At 38.1% G+C, this 23,171-nt stretch overlaps 1 protein-coding gene, 1 long non-coding RNA gene and 2 other non-coding genes across 8 annotated transcripts; 3 read left to right on the forward strand and 1 right to left on the reverse strand.

Moving 5' to 3' along the window:
- Nucleotides 1-6,207: 6,207 nt before the first annotated feature.
- Nucleotides 6,208-6,289, forward strand: TRNAS-GCU (transfer RNA serine (anticodon GCU)). Its single transcript has one exon. It is a non-coding gene; the product is annotated as a tRNA-Ser (tRNA).
- Nucleotides 6,290-9,766: 3,477 nt separating this feature from the next.
- Nucleotides 9,767-23,133, forward strand: LOC143259733 (sodium-independent sulfate anion transporter). 5 transcript variants are annotated; one of them, XM_076523137.1, is made up of 8 exons: nt 9,767-9,923; nt 14,717-14,901; nt 15,182-15,319; nt 15,552-15,830; nt 17,103-17,412; nt 18,459-18,761; nt 19,262-19,496; nt 19,574-23,133. In XM_076523137.1, the coding sequence occupies exons 1-8, from the start codon at nt 9,881-9,883 to the stop codon at nt 19,845-19,847; spliced, it is 1,767 nt and encodes a 588-aa protein (XP_076379252.1). In that variant the 5' UTR covers nt 9,767-9,880; the 3' UTR covers nt 19,848-23,133. The 5 variants fall into 5 exon arrangements, with proteins under 5 accessions (XP_076379252.1, XP_076379254.1, XP_076379256.1 ...); XM_076523139.1 differs by lacking the exon at nt 9,767-9,923 and adding an exon at nt 13,459-13,656; XM_076523141.1 differs by lacking the exon at nt 9,767-9,923 and adding an exon at nt 13,460-13,660.
- On the forward strand, nt 10,209-10,290 carry TRNAS-AGA (transfer RNA serine (anticodon AGA)). Its single transcript has one exon. It is a non-coding gene; the product is annotated as a tRNA-Ser (tRNA).
- LOC143259747 (uncharacterized) lies at nt 17,715-19,268 on the reverse strand. Its single transcript, XR_013033758.1, has 2 exons — nt 19,070-19,268; nt 17,715-18,747 (listed from the first exon to the last, which is right to left on the reverse strand). It is a non-coding gene; the product is annotated as an uncharacterized LOC143259747 (long non-coding RNA).
- Nucleotides 23,134-23,171: the final 38 nt, after the last annotated feature.

The raw sequence follows: 23,171 nt of genomic DNA on the forward strand, positions 1-23,171 counted from the left end.
TAACGTCGAAAGCAATTTTCGAAAAATATTTTTGTAATTCTCCTCAACATGTTGACATTATTTTTACCTGTCTATTCAATAAAATGTTGTGTGTAAACGTTTAGTAAAACACAAGTTTGATTCTCTGTTACGAATCAGTTTTTATGATTTAAAGAATGTGCCATGCAGACATGATCGTTGAAACGGAAAAATAAGGTACAGCGAATGGGAAAAGAACAAGAGATAGTCAGAAACAAGACGATAATACTAAATGTATTTTCAGTCACATGATTCCCGAATTTACGAAAAGATCGATTAGGTGCTCAGTGTATCAAGATTAGGGTCTCGTTCATGTGCCGCAGGTAAAGCCAAGGATAAAAACGTTATGCTTGTCATAGCTCTGTGACGTGCGTAAACAAACTGTAACATGTGTAAACTCATTATGCTACGTGAATGGGAAAACGAAATGGGAAAAGAATCATTCTTACATATAAAATAATATTTTCTGTTTAGCTTTGAAAATATATTTTAGTGTAAATACCCCCAATAAATAAATACAAACAACCGGCATTAATCACTAAAAATTTTAATATTCTAAAATAATTATTCTTTACATCAGCCCATCTTTCTCGAACACAAGAATTGAAAATCTAAACAATTAAAACTATTCACTATTTTGAAGTAGACATTTTTGTGAAATAACGTCGAGAACTTTTCGTTTCTTGCGAACATACACATGTCCGATGCATGGTCCCTGGTTATTCTCCCGATATGTATATTTTATTAAAAAATTCTCGCTGACTATCAGTATCATTCCTCATTGCCTTTACAATTACCTTCTTCTTTAAAAACAGACTTTCAAATATGCTATAAACAGCTGTTCGCTTGTCCTGGTGCCATCTTGAATCGTTTTAATGATAATAAATTGCATTCTACGCGTGTATGACTTGTCACAAGAGACGACGAACACACTCGTAATTTGTATTTATTTTTACCTTCGACTGATTTCTAGTTTGTTTTTCATTTATTTATTTGCTTAGATATACATACCTACAATAGATCACCTTATATGATTCCAACAAGGATGCAAACTTCGTTGTGATCGTATTCATCGCATAATAAATAGTTACTTGGCCTCATTTGGATATTTATGATAGGTACATCACTTGGCGAACAGGTTCACGATGCATAATGATGTGGATCCAGTAAAAACGACAAATAACAAACAACTAAAGAAATAACGTGATAAGTACTTGTGCCAACTGTACATGTATTGTGCATGTGTGTGTATTGTGCATGAATTGAGTCGAAAATTCGTTGTGAGCAGAGAAATATTTTTAGTTCACATGGTGCGAACAAGTCTCTGAAAAATTGTTATGCAATATCATCAACATTTATTCTAACTACGTTCGTAAAAATTAATATAACTAGAAATGAAGATCACGATTTAACAAATAATAGAAGAACAGAACAGATTGTCAAAAAATGCTTCCAACAGTAGAATGAAAACGTTGAATGATTTTAACGTTCTGTAAACTCCATTTCACAGACTATGTTGCAGAACGGAGAAAAATTGAGTACGCACTTGGGAATTGATATCAATCATCCAATTTTAGCTTGTTAGGGTAAACACGTTTATTAGGTTCGTTCCCGAGCGATTTCGAAATTGTTACGCCGAAAGGTCGAAAACGAACCGGGAATCGATTTTGATGACGCCGCTTTTCGATTTGCCGCGCTGAAAATGTGATGCACTCCGATTTCCTAAGCGGAACTCGAATCTCTAAATGCATACTGTTTGGAATCGTGGCTGAAATGACGGCTCCTTTTGCTGTGTCGCGTGCGCAAATATATCGCTCGTAAATTTTACGTTCCATTGGTTAGGTTGTTGACGCAAAAAGATGCCCATTATTTCTCAATTAGACGGGAAAAACTCTGACAAGAAATGTCGTTAGCAAGAAATCGTGGAATCATTCTTCCAGTCAGTGGCTGTTCTGCAGTGTATAATATTTTGTCGGAGATGTCGGTGTACAACAGAACAAATTAGATAAATATTTCTAAAAGCTATCACGATACTTGATGGTCTTTTAACATTATGTCAAGGTCATCGCCCTGAATAGTGCCGTGATGATGTAACTCGACGATCGTTGTTCACGTAAAACAACGTCGTAGTAAAATGATAATTATCCGAGATAACTGTAACAATCTTTCTAGTTGTCTACAAGAACATATAATAAATTCTAAAGACAAAATTGAAAGAAAAGAGATAATAAAGTTTCCATTTCTGTCCTTGTTTTAGTTATTTTTACACGCCCTGTTTATCGTCCAGTTTTGCGATTAAAATACTAAATTTGAATTAGAATGGAGGGCGAAAAGAAAAGATATTACAGCACATCTGCGTGTTCAAATCACTCGGTATCCGCGTATTCTTGCTCCATGCACTTGGCATGGATCTTTTTATTCCCAAAACCTGTTTTCTGCGAATGAAAAGTGTTTCTGACCGCAATATAAGTTGAATTGTTCCAAGGACAGAGCGCACCGTATCCTGCACGAGTTTGGTAAATTTTTAATAAAATTTCTGTACATCGTTTTACAGTAGAGGCGTCGCGTGTCGACTTGACGAAAAATGTTCCTCTACGGCCAGACGTTCTTCACATTTGTTTTTTCGAGTTTTTTGCCGTTTTGACCTTAAAGTTGACTGTAACAGACAAACATGACTACATTGTGAAACTGTATATTAAAATCGAAAATATTTGTAAAAATCCTCGAAGTATTAGAACACAAAAGGGATTTATGAGAAAGAGTTCGTTCTTCTTTCGAAGAATATCAGAATGAAGGTAACAGTGAAACTATTTAAAATGGCGTATTGTTCGTCGCATTTTGTAATTTATTATGTTTCATAATAAATCATGTAGGATTTTTCAGTTTTAGTGAAGCAAATTTTTAAGAAACAAAATTCTTTACTTCATCTTGATATTTTCCGAAAATATCGAACATGGCTGCAAGGCTATTAAAAATAGTTGGGATGTTTCGTTAAAGTTTCGCGGTATCATTCTAGTTCGGGTACAATGTTGTCTGCGGGATTCCCTTAAAAATTTTCTTCCTGGGATAGCATTAATTACTATTTACCAGCCGGAGCGTTACATAATTCGGTCAGTAATTGCGCGGATCGTTAACGATAAGCGCGTTACTAGCCGAAGATCTTTCGTGCGGTCGTACCAGTATCCTCTATCTTGCACTTTGTTTCCGTTCTCTTACGTCAGAGCGATGCATACTGGCACGGATTCGCGGCGATCGAGGTTCACGTGAACCAGTGTGTTCGTTGTGGGAGCAATCGGATCGACAACGATAACAAAGAAAAAAAAAAAGGAGAACGAACGCGTCGCATCGTGTGTGTCACGCGAATCGAGCTGAAGCATGCCCGCTCACGATCAGCGGTTTTGGTCGAATGATTCGATGCTACGAGTGTTGGAATTCATAGAATATGTTTGTAGGAAAAGTACGCCTTCTTAGAAACGTCACGAGGCTGTGGTTTCGATTCAGCGTCAAATTTCCGGATCATTGATGAGGGAATAACAGTTGGAGGAAAACGAACGATTAATTTGCCGATCGCGTCTTCATAGTTCGTGGACAAAAGATCAGATCTTCCTCTCATCTATCGTGTGGGTTGCCATTAATTAATGAGTACGTAGGTGTTTATGTTGGTACACAAGCTCTCTTTCGATCGAAGGAAACACCGAGCAATGACAAAAGGCGATTTCGAACACGTATGTACACGTTAAATTATTCGCTCGATCATGAGTTCTCGCAAATCGCAATGGAACTTCCTCAGTTTGCTGTCCTTATTACTGCTGAACTGTTCCGTTTCCTGGGATTCTCTTGCTGTACTCATATTTAGATTACATTTGGACGAGTTCGATGCTGAACAACAACTTCAATCTTGGACACCTTTCTTTGTACGCAGATTAATAACTCGGCTGCAAAAATTTTACTTACGCCGATTTAAGATTATCAGTATTGAAACCAAATGACTGATTTCTCAGATTGTTCTCTTCACAGTTGCTGAAATTATACAAATCTTTTTATGAGAAACTTCTTGACAAACTTATTTTTCAAGCAGATATTACAATAGAAATCAAACGAAGTCTGGATAAACGCAATCTTGTTATAATTACGAAACAGTAAACATTAATTGTGTTTAATCGTGGTGGTTCTAGTATTCAAGCATATATAGTATTTTGTAAGTTCTTCATTTATTCAAACCATTATCTATGGACTGTAGACATTTATGTAATTTTCCACTTCTTTCGACAGATTACTAAAAAGTGAAACGAAGTGTAAGCTTTATTTCGAGTGTTCACAGCTTTTGTGCATGAATAAGCAAAAATTCTATCAGATTCTGTTGTATTTTAGTATTCCTTTGAAATATTTACAAGCCATAAATGCACGAAAATCCACGGTCTAGTTTCTTGTAACATTAACAATTGTAGGCGTACTGCAAAATTCAAGCGCAGAACTCGAGCAAATCTAATTGGGGCAATCGCGACTGTTCTTTTTGGTTCTTGTAACGTTTTCTTACACGCTGAACTTTCGTTGTAAACTTGTACTCGACCGGAATACAGAATCGATAATCTCACGTGACGCGCGAAAGAAAAATGTAGAGATTTGTAAGCGAACGAACAGTTTTATATCACTGTATTGTAAATCGTCTTCGATTGGGCACTCACTTTGATATATAAATGCTACATAATATTACCCCGAGGCTGATTAGAAAGCGTTCGCCTGGTGATACGTGAACTTCATGGAAATTAAGTGCGCTGGCTCTATAGGAGGCAACCGCGTGATCAAAGGAATCCTGAATTTCTCGACCGATGTAATGCACATTTGTAGAAGTAAACGGGACGCACGTGATTTCCCGTTATCTAGGATCGAACTCGCATTGTTTCCAGATGGCGACCTTAGTTTCCATTCTTCACGGGTTCTTCTAAAATTCTAAGCCATTGCCATATCCGGCCCCGTTATTCCGCGTCCCATGTTTCCCTCGATATTTGTATATTCATCTTATACATTTATTGGATTGCTGTTCAAAGTACAATGCGTATTTCCCGGTTGCGCTCCGCATAAATGTCAAACGCATATCTTTCCTGAAATTCTTTTCTACAGCAGAGATGTTTTATTATTATATTATTATATATATTTTTATTATATATTCGTATTATTATATATATGGATTCATTTGCGGATTCTATGCACAATTTAATAATATCATTAAATGCAGAATTTAATAATGTTATTGTATTCTTCCCAATCTATGCAGATTATTTGTGAAAGAGCTTCCTATTTGGTCGCTGTTTCTCATAATTGATACAGAAAATTTAACCCCAGAGTCTCAGACCTGTGACCCAAACGTCGAATTCTGAACTTTTAAAAAGTATAGAATTTTGATAAAATGTGCATTTCCTATCCGAATATCCAAGATTATTTTACGTTCTCAAAAAAACAGCCAAATAAATTGTTGAACAATCAGTTTTTGCATATCTGCCAGAGGTAGTGATAAAATTTGTATGCGGCAATATACGTGCCAATATCGAGCAGAACATGTTAAATGAATATACGAAGCAATTTCCTTCGGCGGTACTATAATTCCGTGGACGGTAAACTGTTTATTACGTAATTAACTAGCTGCACGTCAAACTCGTGAAACGGATCGACGGATTCTGATCGAAGTACTCGTTCGAAGCGAACCAATGCAACGCGGCTGTCCTGCTTAATGGGCCAGAACGATAGAATTCTTTCGAACGCTGTGAACAAATATTAACGATTGTATCGTGCAAGGTTGAGGACATTTGGACAGTGCCAGGGACAAGGGCAACGTCGAAATGTAATGTACAATACAGTGTGTATCGTAAATTGTGGTGCAGTCGGCAAAAATGGTTCTAAAAAGCGTAATAACATCTTTTATTGCATTAACATTCATGAAAAGTCACGAACAGTGCCAGAAGTGAACAGTTTCCTATTTAATAATACACATATATGACGAATTGTGTAACTCCATTTTTTCTACAGAACGAGTTCTGAAACGGAAAGGATATTTCTTTTCCTCGACTTATTTGTACATGTGGAGAATCGTCCATTGGTCGGTTGTATCGTGAAACCTTCGGTATAGTTGAAAACAGATGCGGCGGGTACAGCGAACTAAAAATATGTTTAATGAAGAAGCGGTTGTCACTGGACGAGGTGGCCGAGTGGTTAAGGCGTTGGACTGCTAATCCAATGTGCTCTGCACGCGTGGGTTCGAATCCCATCCTCGTCGTTTCGCTTTTTGTTGTTACTCTTGAAAATTCTGCTCGCTTCCTGTCTTCCCCAGCACCGACATCTCCGCAAATTAAAAAAAGGACATATTCGAAGCTGCGCAGATTATTTACGACAAAGAAATACACCGATGATTTGTAACCGATAATTGCGCACGTACTGTGTATCACTTTGTCGCAAATGACTGTTTCTTTGAAGCGTTCGACTAAAAAACCGGTCTCCATTTTTTTAAATGCAGTCGAAGCGTGAAATTCAGAAAATAAGTTGAAATAGAAGTTGTGGCTTCCAGAGTAAGTCTTGTTGTGCAGAAAAAGGTATCGTGTGTTAGTTATGTTTGATTTACTGGCTTTGCAGTTAATTAAGAGTACGCGAAAGAAATATTTAACGGTCGCTGAGTTTTCATGCATTTTTCTCGAATTGTAGGTATCAGTTACTCGTCGATCGGTTCTCAGCGTTGCGCAATTGATTACGTAAACGCGGAATGTGCTTTGCGTTTGATTATGATTTTTTTTTTACGAATCGCTGCTTTATTTTATAATACGTTAAATCGTTTAGCGAGCGAAATCGTCGCGACCTTACGAGATAAAGCAGCGGCGACGATTATTTGGTGATAAATAGGTTTTCCTTTCGACAATAATCTATTTGCAACGTTATTTGCGTGTTGGCGATGGATGTAATTATTCCTAATCGAGTTGCGATCTGTGCTTGTACAACGGTAATCTGCTTGTTTCCGAAAACAACTAGTGTTATGTTACGTACATAATACTGGTTGTTTTCGGAAACAAATGACGGAGTAAGTTAAATTGGACGTATGCATGATTTGATAGCTTTCCGTAAGCTGTCACTTAAAGGATCAATAATCAACGATCATGATTGGATTAGCTATTGTTTGACTTGCCAGCATGTGCAGATGAAAGCTCCTCCAACAAGGTAAGGTGTATTGTTTTCGTGCAAGTTTCAATCACCTTTGTATACTGACATACACCCGCGAGCTACGAGAATGTGTATGAATGAGTAATTACGTATGAATCAATACAAGTAAGGAGCTCGACTGCGATATCGATGTTAGCGTCTCTCCCCGTCACTTCAAACATGATAGAATTCAACCTATAACGAAATCAGAATTTTACACTTCTGCAAGGACGTAACGACACACTTTTACCTGCACTCGATCTTAAAGTAGCCAATCGGTTATTTGAAAAAGGGATTTCATTGAAAAATAATATCTTAACGTCATCAGTTTACACATGCATATTATTAGACTGCGGATGTTTGTAGTGTGTGCGTATATAATATGTAAGGAAACATGAGCATTAAAAAAAAATGAATTTTACTATGTCTATCATAAAATATTCTCTAATTAATGGAGAAGAACTTTTTCCTTTTTTTCTATAAAATATTTAAACACGGATTCTTCTAGAATGGATTTAAAAACATCGTCTTTTTTGTATACATCACAGCACAAACTTTATTCATTTTTTTCTCGCAGTCTCGTTTTCTAAATCTGCACGACGGGTAAATAAAAAACTAATTGACCGATTGATATCGAACCAAGATCATTCGATTTGCTCTGGTTTCTTTTCTGATATTAACAATATTTCTACTATCTTGTTACATTTTTTTTAACAAATGTCACTTTTTGTGATAAAAGAAGTCATTTATCTTGAAAACGTTAAAACTCGTTGAATTTTTCATGTTTTTCTTCTTTTTAAGTTCGTGTAACTACTACCTAAACTATTTAACTTGAAAAAAATTATTCGTGTTATGCATTCACATGGCTATGACAGGTGCAACATGTCACATAAGTGAGGCCTAAGAATAGGTTGACATAATCGTACGCTGTCCAATAAACAAATCAAGAAATACAACTAAGAAAACCATAATTCTTGTAGGTTAAACATGTATCTATGTACAATGTGTCTCAAGAAAGTTTATTCCAACGCTGTCAATACTTTTTCGAACGAAATTCGTAAAAGTCAATTCCTTAAGCTAAAAATGAAATTTCAGTGACATGTTAGTCAAAAAAGAAAAAAAATTCTTTTCTTATCACTTTCTTAATTTATTTTGTATACCGCTCATGATCCCTGATGAAAAAGACTCACTGAAACGCGTGAAAAACGAAACTGACGCCGATCGATCAAGTTTCTGTTTTCCTCTCGGCTTAATAAAATCAATAGCCAGTGAAAACGAGTGTTTCGTCTAATCCCAGATCCGTGAACAACAAACCGAAGGAACGTAAATAGATACAGTTATTGGACTGTATTCTGAAATAAACGGTGTCATCGTATCTATCGAAAAGATGGTCATCTGCTGATACAATTATTTCGTGAATCATGGCACGCGAGCTGCAGTATCTCTTCGATGAAGGCTATCGATTCGATAACCAGTAGGAAGTAAGATTATCTACTGTAGTCTCCCAACGGAGGAGCATCGGATTTATTTGTTCCGCAACTCGTCACACTTCGAAAACAGTTAACGATTATCGATCAATTTATTCGAGTAAATTGGAATGGCTAACCATTTTCACCGCGTGGAGAATGATTCGCGGAACAATCGCGATTATTGCTGTATCGCTGTATTATAGTCGATGCGCGACGACTATTATTGGTAATTTCACGATCTTGCAGCGTAATTTGAAAAGAAGCGGAACGTGTCTAAGAATGAGATCAAGTTCAATATACATACAGTGACCCGCATTAATATTCGAGCACGATATTGTTAGAAGAATTATTGCTCCTTTTTATTGTTTATGATAGTATTATTGAATCAATTTTTTTCTCATATAATAAAGCACTTCTTAAAGTAAGTAGAAACATAAATTTTGTTTATTTATTGCACATGATCTCTTGTATAATAAGCGATAAACAAAATTGTGACAAAATTCTTACAGATGATTTTATTTAAATAATCCGCGGCGAAATCTGTTTCCATTCGTCTAACAAACGTTGTTCTATCTCTGTTGTTGTCCTTATAGGTGTTGTACGAATTTTGCGGTCCAATCGATCCCATAAATTTTCAATTGGATTTAAATCAGGCGATTGAGGAGAAGGATGCAGTACTTTTGGACAATTGTATAATAAATATTCCTATACAATTCTGGCCTTGTGTTTAGGATCACTGTCCTGATAAAACTTAAAACTGTACGTATACCCATATTTATATAAAACCTAAAGCGGAATTTTCCTCAAAAACCGTCTCCCTCTAAAAACTGCCGTCCTAGGCTATAGACTATCTAACTTATACTTAAATCCGCCTCTGAGTATACTTGAATACTGTTTTTATTTCTTATAGTACTTGTAGAGAGTTCGAATTCGACCAATCGAAGTTTGAACCTGTTTACGAGGTACTTGATCTCATTTCTACAAATGACTCAATTCGATAGTTATTTTGTATCACAAAGAGCTCGGTAAATATTTCGAGCGTGAATCCACGCGATAACATTGCCACCAGTCGTCGTTAAGAGTCATGCTCTGCCTTATCGACAATGTCAGAGCATTGTCGGATCGTTCTTTTTCCGCTGGAACATGCGACGCTTTTGTGTTTCCTAAGCGCATGCACGTAACGACTCGATACGGTTTTTGATTATGCGGAAATGCCGTACGAAAGGAGTATCGGAGAAGCGACGCCGCTGTTGAGTGAGTTTTATTTATTTATTTAGCGAGTTCTCGTACCGTTCCGTGACAGTCGCCGTTTTTTCTGCCGAGTGTTTGCTAAGATCGTTTTTCTGGATCGTATTATGTCGTCGATCGATCAAATGTTCGCGTAGAATTCCTGTTTCGTCGATTAGATTAATTGTCGTATGTGGCGGCAAGAACGATAAAACGCGATGACAATCGGTTTTAACTATACTGTTATTAATTACATTCTTTTTCCATAAAGAAGGTGATATTTCTTAAATATACGAGAGACGTTAATTCGTAGCAGTCGTGGCCGAGTGGTTAAGGCGTCTGACTAGAAATCAGATTCCCTCTGGGAGCGTAGGTTCGAGTCCTACCGACTGCGAAGTGTGTGGAACACATTTTTCTTTTACATTTTCGGATTTTTGAATATTCTTTAACAGTTTACAATTCTGTTTTAATTGTTATTTTTTATTTCTTTTAGTATTATAAAATACTATGACATTATATTTTGTACCAAAAAGAATAATAACGGGGATTCACCTCTTTACTACAAACAGTATAAAACGATTTACTAACAAAAGAAAAACGAAATGAAAAAGTAATAATAATGATAATAATGATAACGAAAGACAGTAATAAGGTAATAATAATGATACAAATTAAATGCTAATAAAGATACATGTTTCACTTTTTAATTTTCACAAGCACGCTAAATATCTCTAATTTTTCATTAATAAATAATAACTAGTCACTGCTGTGTGCGAAGTAATACAATGATGCTGCGATTGGGCTGCATATTTCGTGCGAGTAATAGGATTTAAACCCGTGAAAAATTGATAAAACTCTCTAAAGCTTAATTAAAGTTATTGAAGAAGAAAGGAACGGTTCGTTCTGTTCCGGCTTCTGGCGATTCATGCCGAAACTTTATATTGTGCATAAAGATCCGCAGTCTGCGATGAATGGATCAACGCTTACGTTTTTGCGCCATAAATTATGACTTTCTCGCATCGCAATTTTTAAGCTTCAAGCTACAATTAATTTTAAATAACAATACGCTAAATCTGCCCAGCTTTAGTCTCGTCGCAATACAAAGACGAATTTTCGACTCGTGATCCGAAAAGTAAGTACTTATCGACGATAAAACCGTCACCTCTCAATCGGCCAGAGAATTAACCGTTACTTTTATTTATTTACACGAAATGTGACGATAATGAGGCTAGGATGAAACCTGTTGAAGTGACATTCTCTTTTGACGTGTGGTATTCGGAACCATATCGGTCAGAGATAAAGACTACTTGTATCTGTAACAGCCGCGCATAAAGATAATTAATTGACTTTGGGATTCGGTGGGCAATAATTCGACAAATGGCTAAGAATCCGCAAATTATTATTATTGTAACGTATGGATAATTTTTGGGTGTCATATCAGCAGAGATAATGCCGCAGACTTCCGAACTAAGCAATCGATATAAAGATAATGGATCGCGAGCACGTGAGGCATCATGTCATTGTTCTAGCAAAATCGTTGCGTTCGTCATTTATAAATTTCTTTTCAAATAGAAATAATCGATACTCGTCGCAGCAATGTACCGGCTGGCAACGTGCGTGGAACAATCGCTAAAAATAAATATCAATTTCATGATTACGTACTCGTGCTACATTCATTTTCGATTCTCTCGATACGGAACGGCACACAAAAATTCTCATGTTTCTCGTATCAATGACGCTGCGATGCTTATCGTATGGTTTCCTATTGCTTGCCTCAGGATCAGACCAAAGCAAATACAGCCGAAGATTTCGCAGGTACTATAAAACGATTATTCTCACAGTGTTCCACATAGAACAAATGTCAATAAGTGGAGGAAATATTGATGTGGATGACAGTATCGGAGTTTATTTGTTATCTTAAAAAATACTTGGCAAAATACAGTCGAAGGTTGACGATCTGATATTAGAATCCAGTGACCAAATCGAGATCTATTAAGTCCATTTAATTCGTGATTTTAAGCGACACGCAATCCTAATTCCGTTTTTGCTGCATTAGATTTACGATAAAGACGTCACTAGGCTGCTTTGTTTATCACTTTTTGATTAGCCTGTAATCCAATAGCTCAATTCATGCAGAGGATTTCATTGTAAAAAATTGTGTTTACATCGATTATTCGCCTAAAACGAATGTTTATGTACGTATATTGTTATCCAATTGGAATCATGTCTAAGCATTAGACAGTGAACCTTTATACAAAATCGAATGTTGCAAGGAGTCACTTAGAAAATAGTTTCTTTCGTTCTTTTCGTTTCTTTTATACTCTACTATATAATGGTAGCTAACTCACCTCGGGTAAAACAATAAATCTACAATATCAAATTGACAAAGCTTCGTCACTCGATTGGTACGTTGCTCATAAAATCCACAATTTTGTTCGGCAAGATCTAGTCTGAAGAACGCTGATATACGCCGATAGCGGCTATCGATTGCTTTTTTGTAATTATATTGTCATTTCCGTAATATCGTCAGATAAGAGAGCACAAACGGATCGTCAATCAACGATCCATAGTTCGGTTCTCTGGAATCTCTTTCTTGATTTGTAGTAGCCAGGTATCTGAGGTGCCGCGACCAGTTAAACCGTTTCTGGCAGAGTTGAACATAATTGCGGAATGCGAGATAAAGACAAACCAATCATCCAAAAAATATTCAATCAAAGAAAAATCGATCTAGGTAACAATTTATCCGGGCACGAATTTATTGGAACAAGATTTTATTCGAGTAAGATGTTACTTGTTATTCGAATAAGATTTTATTCGTACAGGAAATCGTTCAGAAAATAATCGATTTGAATAAAAATGATGAACTGTTTTATCGACTAATTTCCTGCACGTTAATTTTTACAATTTAGTTTCTCTCAAATGTTGCATTGGAAAATTTCTTACTTTTGGGTAGAGAGCACGTTGGATCGTACATTCGATAATTTATGTTTATAATGTGTGTATTTGTTATGAGGTGTCATCGTTCGCGATATCGTCATAAAAAAAAAACATTAAATAAACGCGCATATACGTGTGTGTACGTAACGGAATGTATTCGTATAAATCCATTCTTACAGAATTACGTAAAATCAAAAACAGTCAACAATCATTCGCATAATTGTTCGAATAATTGTACAATCTTCTCCAACGATTTATTCGAATAAAGAATTATTCAAATAAATAGATGGGATAATCTGTTACGGCTAATACATGAAAGTGTTATACGAATAAAATATTCGAATAAAACATTAGATTAAAAAGAAATTCACTCGGATAATTATTTCAGATAAATATTTATTCGAAATAATTCGGGCAATGCGAATTCTGATTTATGGAATGACGGGTCTCGGGTTCCGTGAGTTTGAGCAAGATTCTACCGACAGGATTAGTCATGTGATCCGTTATCAGCCGGAATCGTAGTGTCAATACAATGCAGCTTCGAATGCTGTATTATCAAGGCGATCCGGTAGTCCGGCGAATGTTATCGGTGTATAGCTCGAGTTCACAGCGCCTCTTAATTAGAACCGCGGATCGTGATGAGCGTCAGTCTGTCGAAAAAGCTTTCCGTGGTTCTGCGGCAGCTCCGGCCGTGTTCGATCATCATCTTCAGACGATCGATGAGCATCCACCGCGGTCGAGAATAATCAGCGAAGTGGGATCATCACGGCAGCGACTCGTTGGATCGAACGTGATCTAGCGCCGATCGAAATTATGGTGTTGTGTAGGTACTTACAGAGATTCAGACGCAGGATGTTTCGTAACAGGTGGTGCAACCGTGAACCCAGTAGTGTTCAAAGAAAAGGTTCGCGCGCGCGATCATCTTCGTCCGTGACACGGCTCTCGTTTGCGCATACACTAACTGAAAATCGCCGTTTAGATTTATCTCTACACGCGAACAGATTGGCATTGTTCGCCGCGCAGGATAATGCTTAATGGTTCTTGTTTTATAGGCGGGAAATGATACGGTTGTCGGCAATTTCATAGGCATTGACTGATATCACGATGATATTAACGACTAGCCGGTTATAACCGATGGTAATCAACATGTTGCAATGTCTCCTACTTCGGGCATAATTTCAGTTCTCCACGTTTCTCATCCGGTATCTATTCTTCTTCCCAGGGAGTTCTGTTTCATGCGTCTCGGAGACAAGATTATCTAGCGGCGATCGATTTTGATTGTTTCTCCTCTTTGCCCGGAAAGGAAGATCTTCGTTCTAATCGGGAAAACTGTAATTTTTAAAGTGAACACTGTGCGCCGCTTCTTCGTAAACATGTCGGGAGTAATATATTCCCCGGTATCAACAAGTAAGGGTATTAAATTTTCAATTTCGTGGTTGGTCTGTTCGAATTAACCACGTTTCGGTGAAGTTTCTCGAACTCGATAGCATTCTCTTCTTTTTCTTTCACATTTCGCTCTGGTCGAAACGTAAATCGAACTACCGAATTCGATTTTCGGGATCAGGAATATCATTACCGTTTGCCGTTAAGCTTGATTGATCTCGAGGCACTCTCCGTCAGTTGATACGATACCGACTCCTAAGTGTTTAATATAAGGTACACGCAATATTCGTCGGACTATAATTCTACGCCAGCAACAGACGAGAATTTATCATTCAGAAATAGCGTTATCGAACAAGTTTCGCGAAAGGCAGCAATTTCGGTGATTTATCCAGAAAAATCGCGATTCCACCGATCACGAAACCACGCGGTTACTCCGGGCGAATTAATCGAAAACTAATTAATGCGCTGTGAATAAATCATCGCGATTGGTCGGGTTGCAGGGAGGAGCGCCAGCTCAAGGATCGATCTGAAGCGGTTCCTTCTGCGGAGGATACCGATATTGGCATGGTTGCCTGTCTACAGTTGGAGCAAACTTTTGCAGGACACTCTGGCAGGGCTGACAGTCGGTCTGACTGCTATACCGCAGGGTATAGCTTACGCGATTGTCGCTGGACTTCCACCCCAGGTGCGTATGCCCGTTTTCAATACCGCACAACTTTCTTTCTCGCGGCCGCGGAAAGTTCGACCGTGGAAACGATATTCGCTCGGGAACAAAGTTTCGAATCGGCGTGAACGTTCGACCTTGTGCCCGGCGACGTCGCGCTCTCGTGTGTCGATGAAAACCGCAAAATGCACGGTGGAAATTTTATTCGAGAATCGCTGAAAACGGGCGATGATCCGGTCGCTTTGAATCGACGATGGCTGCACGAACCGATTCCCGTTAGGTGAACTTTTGAAAACTTCAGTACGGCCTGTACAGCGGTATCATGGGATGCTTCATCTACTTGGTGTTCGGTAGCTGCAAAGATATCACGGTGGGACCCACAGCGATAATGGCCTTATTATCGCAGCATCACGTTATGAGGCTCGGAGAGGACATCGCCGTAAGTGCACTCACGCTTGCTCTCTCTCTCTCTTTCTTTTCCCAACATTCTATTTTCTATCGCGAGTTTTCTCCGCCACTTTCGTCTCGCCCTCTTCATCTTGAGCTGGAAAATTCGTTTACCCCCCCCCCCCCCCTCCTTTCGTATCGCTCTATCGTACAATCGCATTCAATCCGAGCATCGTAGGTTCTGTGTCACGATCGACGAAGACCACGAACTTCTTCCTCTCCAGGTGTTCGTCTGTTTCTTGTCCGGCTGCATTATTCTGCTGATGGGATTGCTGCACTTGGGATTCCTCGTGGAATTCGTTAGTATGCCGGTGATCTCTGGATTTAGCAATGCGGCCGCGTTAATAATTGCTACGTCTCAGCTTGGGACGCTTTTTGGCCTGAGCGGCAGAAGCGACTCCTTCATCGACGCCATTGTCAAAGTTGTCGATCACGTGAACGAGATCACCCTCTGGGATACTGTTCTAGGAGTCTCTTCCATGATTGTCCTCGTCTGTCTGAAGGTACGCTTCTGCGCTGAATACGTTTCGGCAACTATTGGTTTAGCCTTTCGTCATACGATTTTGTAGAATCAACGAACAAGATTCTTATTGTTTTATCTTCAATAAGGTATTTTCCGTAGGAGTTGTCGTTTCGTTATGATTTCCGGATGAAATTATAATGAAGTTTATTATAAATTTAAACTATAACAAATTTATAATGGAAGTTTGAAGAGAAATTTTAAATTATAATATATTTTCTAATAGGAATTTAAGTTGATTAATTTGAATCGAGGGTGATGTGAATTAGAACGAATTTTTATTATAGATTTGAATTATAATAGATTTTTATAGAAGTTTAAATTGAAGTAGATTCTTAATAGAAGCTTAAATAGAAATGTTTGAAGAGAAATTTTAAATTATAATATATTTTCTAATAGGAATTTAAGTTGATTAATTTGAATCGAGGGTGATGTGAATTAGAACGAATTTTTATTATAGATTTAAATTATAATAGATTTTTATAGAAGTTTAAATTGAAGTAGATTCTTAATAGAAGCTTAAATAGAAATTTTTAATTATATAATTAAGATCACAAGGTGTATATTCGTTAGATTGTTTACTTTAGAAGTAAATTTCACCTACTTATTTTTGTTATAAAATCTACGGTCTATTGATTATTTTAAATGTTACTTATATTGTTACACTGTTCTCGTATAGAAAATTTTCGTTGACTTGTACAATTTATATTTTCGTATTTATCTGAGAAAGAAAAATTAAAGATAATCTTAACCCGAGAAAGATAACCTACGTCGCAGAGGCGCCTGCGAAGACTGTTGATTTTTGTTAATTTTTCATAGAGGTCTAGTGATTTAAGTTTAAAATTACTTAAAATATAAAAAAATATAATATAAATGCATTTTATTTTTACAATAATGCCAAACCTTTAAAATGACTAGATTAACTTAAATAAATATCCATTGTTAGTATAAAATTGACGCCTTAGAAAAGCATGCGCCTCTGAAGCGTATGGTTATCTTTTACGTACGTTGTCATATGGTTATCTTTCTAGGGTTAATCTGCATGACTACACGTAAATATTATGTATCAAAATGAATCGAGAAAACGTGTTTAGCTAACATGCCAAACATGCGAAGCAAAAAGACGTTTTTATCACGAAAATTTTCACTTTTGCAAACGATAAAATGACTAAATAAATTCTTGTTTTACGGATATTCAAGAATATGATTGTACTTGTTGACTGAAACGCAGTTTGTCTAAAAATTTGTCGAACAGAATTTGCCAGGCAAGAAGACCGGAACGCCGTTTCAGAAGTTCTTGTGGCTGTCGTCGCTGGCCAGGAACGCCATAGTCGTTATCATCGGAATAATATTAAGCTATTCGTTGTACTCGAGCGGAATTAAACCTTTCAAAATTACTGGAAACATTACGGAAGGCTTACCGCCTTTTGGTCCACCACCGTTCTCCATTGTAACCGGGAATCACACATACAATTTCCTGGAGACGGTCAACGAACTCGGAAGCACTGCGGTATCAGTCCCATTGGTTGCCATTTTGGAGAGCATCGCCATCGCGAAAGCTTTCGGTAAGTTACCTAAAAGTGGATTAAACCGTATCTTCCTCCCAATGTGGCAGCACGCGAGACGCTAAATTGTCGCAAAAATAATTGCAGTTTCAAACTGTGCGAACGTTGGAGCAGTATATCGCAGTTTAGTATCTACAAATTTTCGCCGACAAATATTTGATTCCTTTTTGTCGCGAGAAATTCTCGGAATGTTTAAGAAGATAGTAGTTTTTTGGAGAGAGGTCGTGGGAATAATCAGATAAATTCTCATAGATCAGTTTGGGAAACTCACGATCGGCCGTTATCGTGAAAAAATATATGCATTATTCATTTTTAATTGATGTATTTTTTTTAATTTTTCAAACACACGATAAAATTGTTTGTACCAACTTTCTCCATATTGATTTGGACAGTGCTAAAAGAACAGCTCGAAACAGTGAAAACAAAACTATTCGTGCGAACTTGGCGCTTTAAAATGACCAGTTACATAACAGAATTTGAATAAAAATTCATTCAGAAATAGATAACTGAAGTTTACACCGATAAAAATAACGGTTATTATTGATTTTATTATTTTCATTTATATTTCCATATAACTAATAACTTCGCATTTATCCGTACAAAAAACTGTTATTATTTAGATTAATAACAATTTCATTATTTATTAAAGAATTCTCACGATTACTGTACAATTTTTTCGTCAAAATTAGATTCCTGTCATAGTATTTTTTGCCGATATTTTTTATTGCTTCCACTGTCTAACACAAGTGATCATTTTGTAATATTTAAGACTGCGGATTTTTATTCAAAATAATTTTTCTCGTAAATGCATGAAATTCGTAACCTAATGATATTATTCAACAAAATCTAACAGTGTCGTCCAAAAAGCTTTGCAAACGTAAAGCATAACGGTTATAGTTCATATTATTGTTTTTAGTACACGTTGCATAATTTTATTTGCAAAACGAGACATTTAGCTCTATCCAACCCGATCCGGTGAAGTTGTAAAAAGCAGCAAAGCCATGCGAATTTAGTGTGCTTATGTACCGAACGTGGTTTTGTTTCAGCGAAAGGGAAAACGGTCGATGCTAATCAGGAGATGTTCGCCCTGGGACTTTGCAATATTTTCGGTAGCCTGGTCCGTTCGATGCCGGCCACGGGCAGCTTCACAAGGACCGCCGTAAACAACGCGTCGGGCGTAAAAACACCGATGGGCGGTGTAATCACCGGATGCCTGGTGCTTTTAGCGTGCGGTCTCCTGACCTCGACTTTCGAGTTCATCCCGAAAGCGACACTCGCAGCTGTGATTATAGTCGCCATGTATTACATGTTCGATCTTAGTATTTTCGGCATGATCTGGAGGACGAAAAGTAAGATCCGATTAGACTACAATTTTATTATTGGGAACCTTGCGGCTGGTTTTTATATGCACAGTAAATTCTCCTCAATTGTCTCTCAGCTTGTAAACAAAAATGGACAATTTTGGAAGAGGTGATACGATTGTTCGAGTCTCGCGGCTAGTTTTTATAGTCGACAATTGTCAACAACTATAAAAAAAACAAGCCGCGAGGCACGAATCTTCTGTTCCCAAATTGTCCATTTTTTATACAGTTGGCATGGTTTGAGATAAAGGTGACACGTATTGGCCACCGAGCGACGAAGAAAATTTTTCTTCTACCTTCTATAAATTTTCGTATCTGCGTTGATACCCGACTTCTTGTCGATATTTATGCCGCGGCTTCGTTCTCATCCTTCTCGTTGAACGCGACGATTTTCTATTCAAAACTGGAATGTTCTACGACTTTAGGCAGAAAGGCTGATGGTCATGTGCACACGGTTCGATAAATCAGATGTTTACCTTTGCCCGTAGAGATCGATCTGATACCTTTGACGGTGACTTTCCTGAGTTGTCTGGCGATTGGGTCGGAATATGGGCTGATTGCCGGGATCGTTGTAAATTTAATTCTCCTGCTCTATTTCACGGCCAGGCCAGGCTTATTGATCGAGGAGCGCGTTGTCGATGGCCTGACGATTCTGTTTGTGTCGCCGAAACAGTCGCTGAGCTATCCTGCCGCCGAGTATCTCCGCGAGTGCGTCATGTCCTGGTGAGTATGAAACGTCCTCCGCGCCTCGTCGAGTTCAGTTTACTTGCACTGTCTGCACGGCGGTTATGGTCCCGCAGGTGCAGCACCAGGTCGGAGACCATTCCCGTGATAGTGGAAGGTCGTCACGTGCACAGAATCGACGCGACCGTCGCCAAGAACCTCGCTCTGCTGCTGATGGACCTGGAGGCGCGGAACCAGAAGCTCGTCTTCTGGAATTGGTGCGAAGACGCCAGGCGGACCTTGATCAGCTACGACTCATCCCTGACGATGTCCTTCAAGACATCCGGCAGCGTGACGCAGATATTTTCAAGTAGAACCGCGCCACCGGTGCTCCGCGCTTCGCGCGAATGACATTCCGGAGCGAACGAATGCGCGGAACACTTTCCGTGGAATGCTACCACTTCGCTGAATTCGCGGGACTCAAATGTCCATTACATTTCAGAAAGCAATGGCTGCTAATTTTTCTTCGGTTATAATCATCCTATAGTTTCGTAAAGGTCGCCGCGGTCAGCATTAATATGTACGTAGAAACGCTGACGCCGTTCTTTGCCACTTATAGACTCAGCAATTGATTGCTTCGACACGATCGCATGTTCGATTATACTTTTCCATGTGTAGGAGCGTCTTTAACTCCTTGCACTATAACAACGAGTCCGACCCGGGATGAATATCTTATTCGTATAATCCAGGATATATGAAAGTTATTCATTTCTTCTAAATCGAAACAAAGACTCTTCTGTTATTAAAATGTAAGTTCATGAAAGTACGTGAAGACTTACAAGAAACAAAAATTCACTTGTTGTTATAGGGAAATTATTATGTGCTAATCAACGTAGCTGCCAGAAAACAGATCATAGGATTAGGGGTTAATAGGGTTTCGCTGCAATTCCTTCTGTACTATGCCCCTTCGCTTGTACGAATGATTTTTACGAATGCCTGAAAACTTTGGGGAAGATGGTGTTTAGCTCTTGAATGACGGACTTGGGTCCATTTTGATCCAAGGTTGCAAACGTTTCATCGACATTACCTAGCTGCCGTATTCTAAGTTAAGTAGGAGGAGTAATCTTGATCTCGATGAAATAGATCGAAAAATGTAAAAGAAATCTGATACGTAAGGATTCGAATTGATTTAGCCGTGGCTGTCATAATATCGACGAAAGCGTTCGTTATGCGAGGGTTCGATTATGAAATGCGTATCCACATTTGTTTCTGCACCTAGGCTGTTACCATGACGCTCGTCCTAGTTGTCAATCCGAAGTTGCCGTATCGTTGGATAGGACCGTAGAGTCTGCTTTGTTTCTTGTCGAGTCGGACGGCCACTAACGATTTTATTGCAGTGACATGTCGGTGGGACCTTCGATTAGGACATGGCCACACATGTTGGCTAAACAGTGCCAAATCTAGAGTGGGATATGTTACGTTGGGCACTTGGGTTGCTGGACGCTGTAATAGGTATCAGTAAACAAATTAGATTACAGTAAGAACGTGCGATCATAAATAAATGTTCCCCATTCGTACGAATTATCCGCGATCATGTGTTCTACACTGTCAGCAGGGTTTGTATAGGTTTCAATGTGACCGTAGTGAGAAGAGCGTGCAATAGATCCTCCCATCCCTAGACTCCTAAAAACGAGTTCTTGTCAAACGACTACTGCTATCACGCCCTCCATCATCAGCTTGAAAGCATTGTTTCCGGAGCAAACCCGAATCGTTCTAGCAAAGAGAACGCTTGTTACTCGAGCCTGCTTTAAAGCAACAAGTGACCGAACGCATGTATAGACTACTGTGAACGAAAAAATTCGTAATATTGATACTAGAGTATTAGACCTTTAGTTCGAAATGATTGCGCAAGCGATGGCAGAATGGGTCCGTGCCAATCCGGCACGATCAGTGTTGCGAAGACGAAACCTTATACGCGAGCAAACGAGTCGGTGTTTGAAACGTTGAAGACTCGAACGTGGAACGACGAGAGACGCGCTTCCTGGTTACGTATTCCATTTTAATCAGCCCGCCGCCGGTACACGTAACCATATAAACATTTTCTATTTGCAAGGATACTCAGCGCCGCTGGAACGGTCAGTTGGCATAGAATAGTTCGCAGGCAACAAGTAACAACCTAACGTTTGCGTAACCATGCGATCCTGATTGCCGGAAATGCCGGGGAACCGTTCCGGGAATGAAACTTTATTCGAAATGTTTCCGCGAATAACTGTCAGGAAGTTCGATAGAAGGAATTTTCATCGGCACGTATCTACGTGACTGCTATCGAAAATTTCGAGCGTTTGTTCACGACTACGGCCGTTCTGTGTACGTACGCGCATATGTAATTACTATCGGTCGGTGCACACAATCATGACGGCCCAGTTGAATCATACGGTAATACCTAATTCCGTTTGTTATTTCCCGAATTCGAATAAACCACGCCTAAACCCGGCGAAGAGTACGTTCAGGCTGTTCAAACTCGTTTGTACCACATGTCGGACGTGTAACATCATTATTTAACCAACGCCGCGTAACAGGAACTAGAAAACAAAAAGTCGTCTCTAAACGTAGAGAGGAAATTCACCTGGACATATTTTATTGAACACACCGGAAATATTTTATCCGGCAAGACAGCGAAGAAAGATTACACAGTTTTAAAGAATGGAGGAAATAAGAACAAGTGAAGACCTCGGAAGCTGTTTAAAAATATAATCTTTCACCGGATGTTGCTGTTGAGGGTGTTGAATGTGTAATTTGCTTGCAGGATAACAACGAAGACCCGGATCTTCTGGCAACGCTGAGCTAAGCTAAACTGTGGTGTGTTGAATTTATATATATTTGCTTTGGTATCGTATATCATAACACACACACCATAGCATCATTTTTATAATCTATTTTGAAACTCGTTAGCTACCGTTATTTATTTGTAAACACGTTTCTGCCAGCTATTTCTCGTGTCATGTAGTGGATATACATAGGAGAACATTCCTTAAATAATTTAAATAACTTGATAATCACCACGAAATCCTTACAAAATTCAAATTTCGCAAAACAAAAAATTCTTAAATCTCTCAAATGAAGACTTCTTTTAATAAATATTTCCCCTACTGATTTTGGTTTACGCTATACCTACAGATTTAAGAATCATTTTACATTTCAGTGTACTTTCGCTAGCAACGATCTTTTTCTCAAACATTCTCACTAACCACTGCTGTAACTTTAAAGAAAATCATTACAATAGCTTGAAAAATATTAATACATCTTTCGAATATTGGTTAACAATACGTTTGTAATATCGGTTAACAATACTAGTAACAATAAGTTTGATAGCATGGTATTGTATAGTATTCTTTCAAATTATTTCGAAGGGCTGCTTCATAACAGGAAGGAAGAAAATGATTATTATAATTTGAAAAAATGCTAATATATCCACTGAATATCATTATCCACCGTATCATTTTGTTCTCAGTTGCAGCGATCAGAACATTTTAAAAGACCTCAAACAAAAGTCACTTCTTTCGTCCAAATTTATCATGTTGTATACGATTTGTTAATTGTTACCATACGATAGATTTGGACAAAACTTTCGTTCGAAGATCTTTTTTCTGTCTTGTACAGTTTGCGAATTATAGCAATAAAATATAAAATATTTGAATATTTGAGGGTTAATTTCCACCCTTTACAGCAAATTCA

Source organism: Megalopta genalis, chromosome 6 (genome assembly GCF_051020955.1).
Source record: "Megalopta genalis isolate 19385.01 chromosome 6, iyMegGena1_principal, whole genome shotgun sequence".
Lineage (NCBI taxonomy): Eukaryota > Metazoa > Arthropoda > Insecta > Hymenoptera > Halictidae > Megalopta > Megalopta genalis.

What these genes read in the sequence shown, in the direction of transcription:
- LOC143259733 (XM_076523137.1), top strand. Translation starts at nt 9,881, where the DNA reads ATGCCGTACGAAAGGAGTATCGGAGAAGCGACGCCGCTGTTGA. An exon ending in AGAAGCGACGCCGCTGTTGA is followed by an intron (nt 9,924 to 14,716) that starts GTGAGTTTTATT and finishes GTCGGGTTGCAG; the next exon opens with GGAGGAGCGCCAGCTCAAGG. An exon ending in GGCTCGGAGAGGACATCGCC is followed by an intron (nt 15,320 to 15,551) that starts GTAAGTGCACTC and finishes CTTCCTCTCCAG; the next exon opens with GTGTTCGTCTGTTTCTTGTC.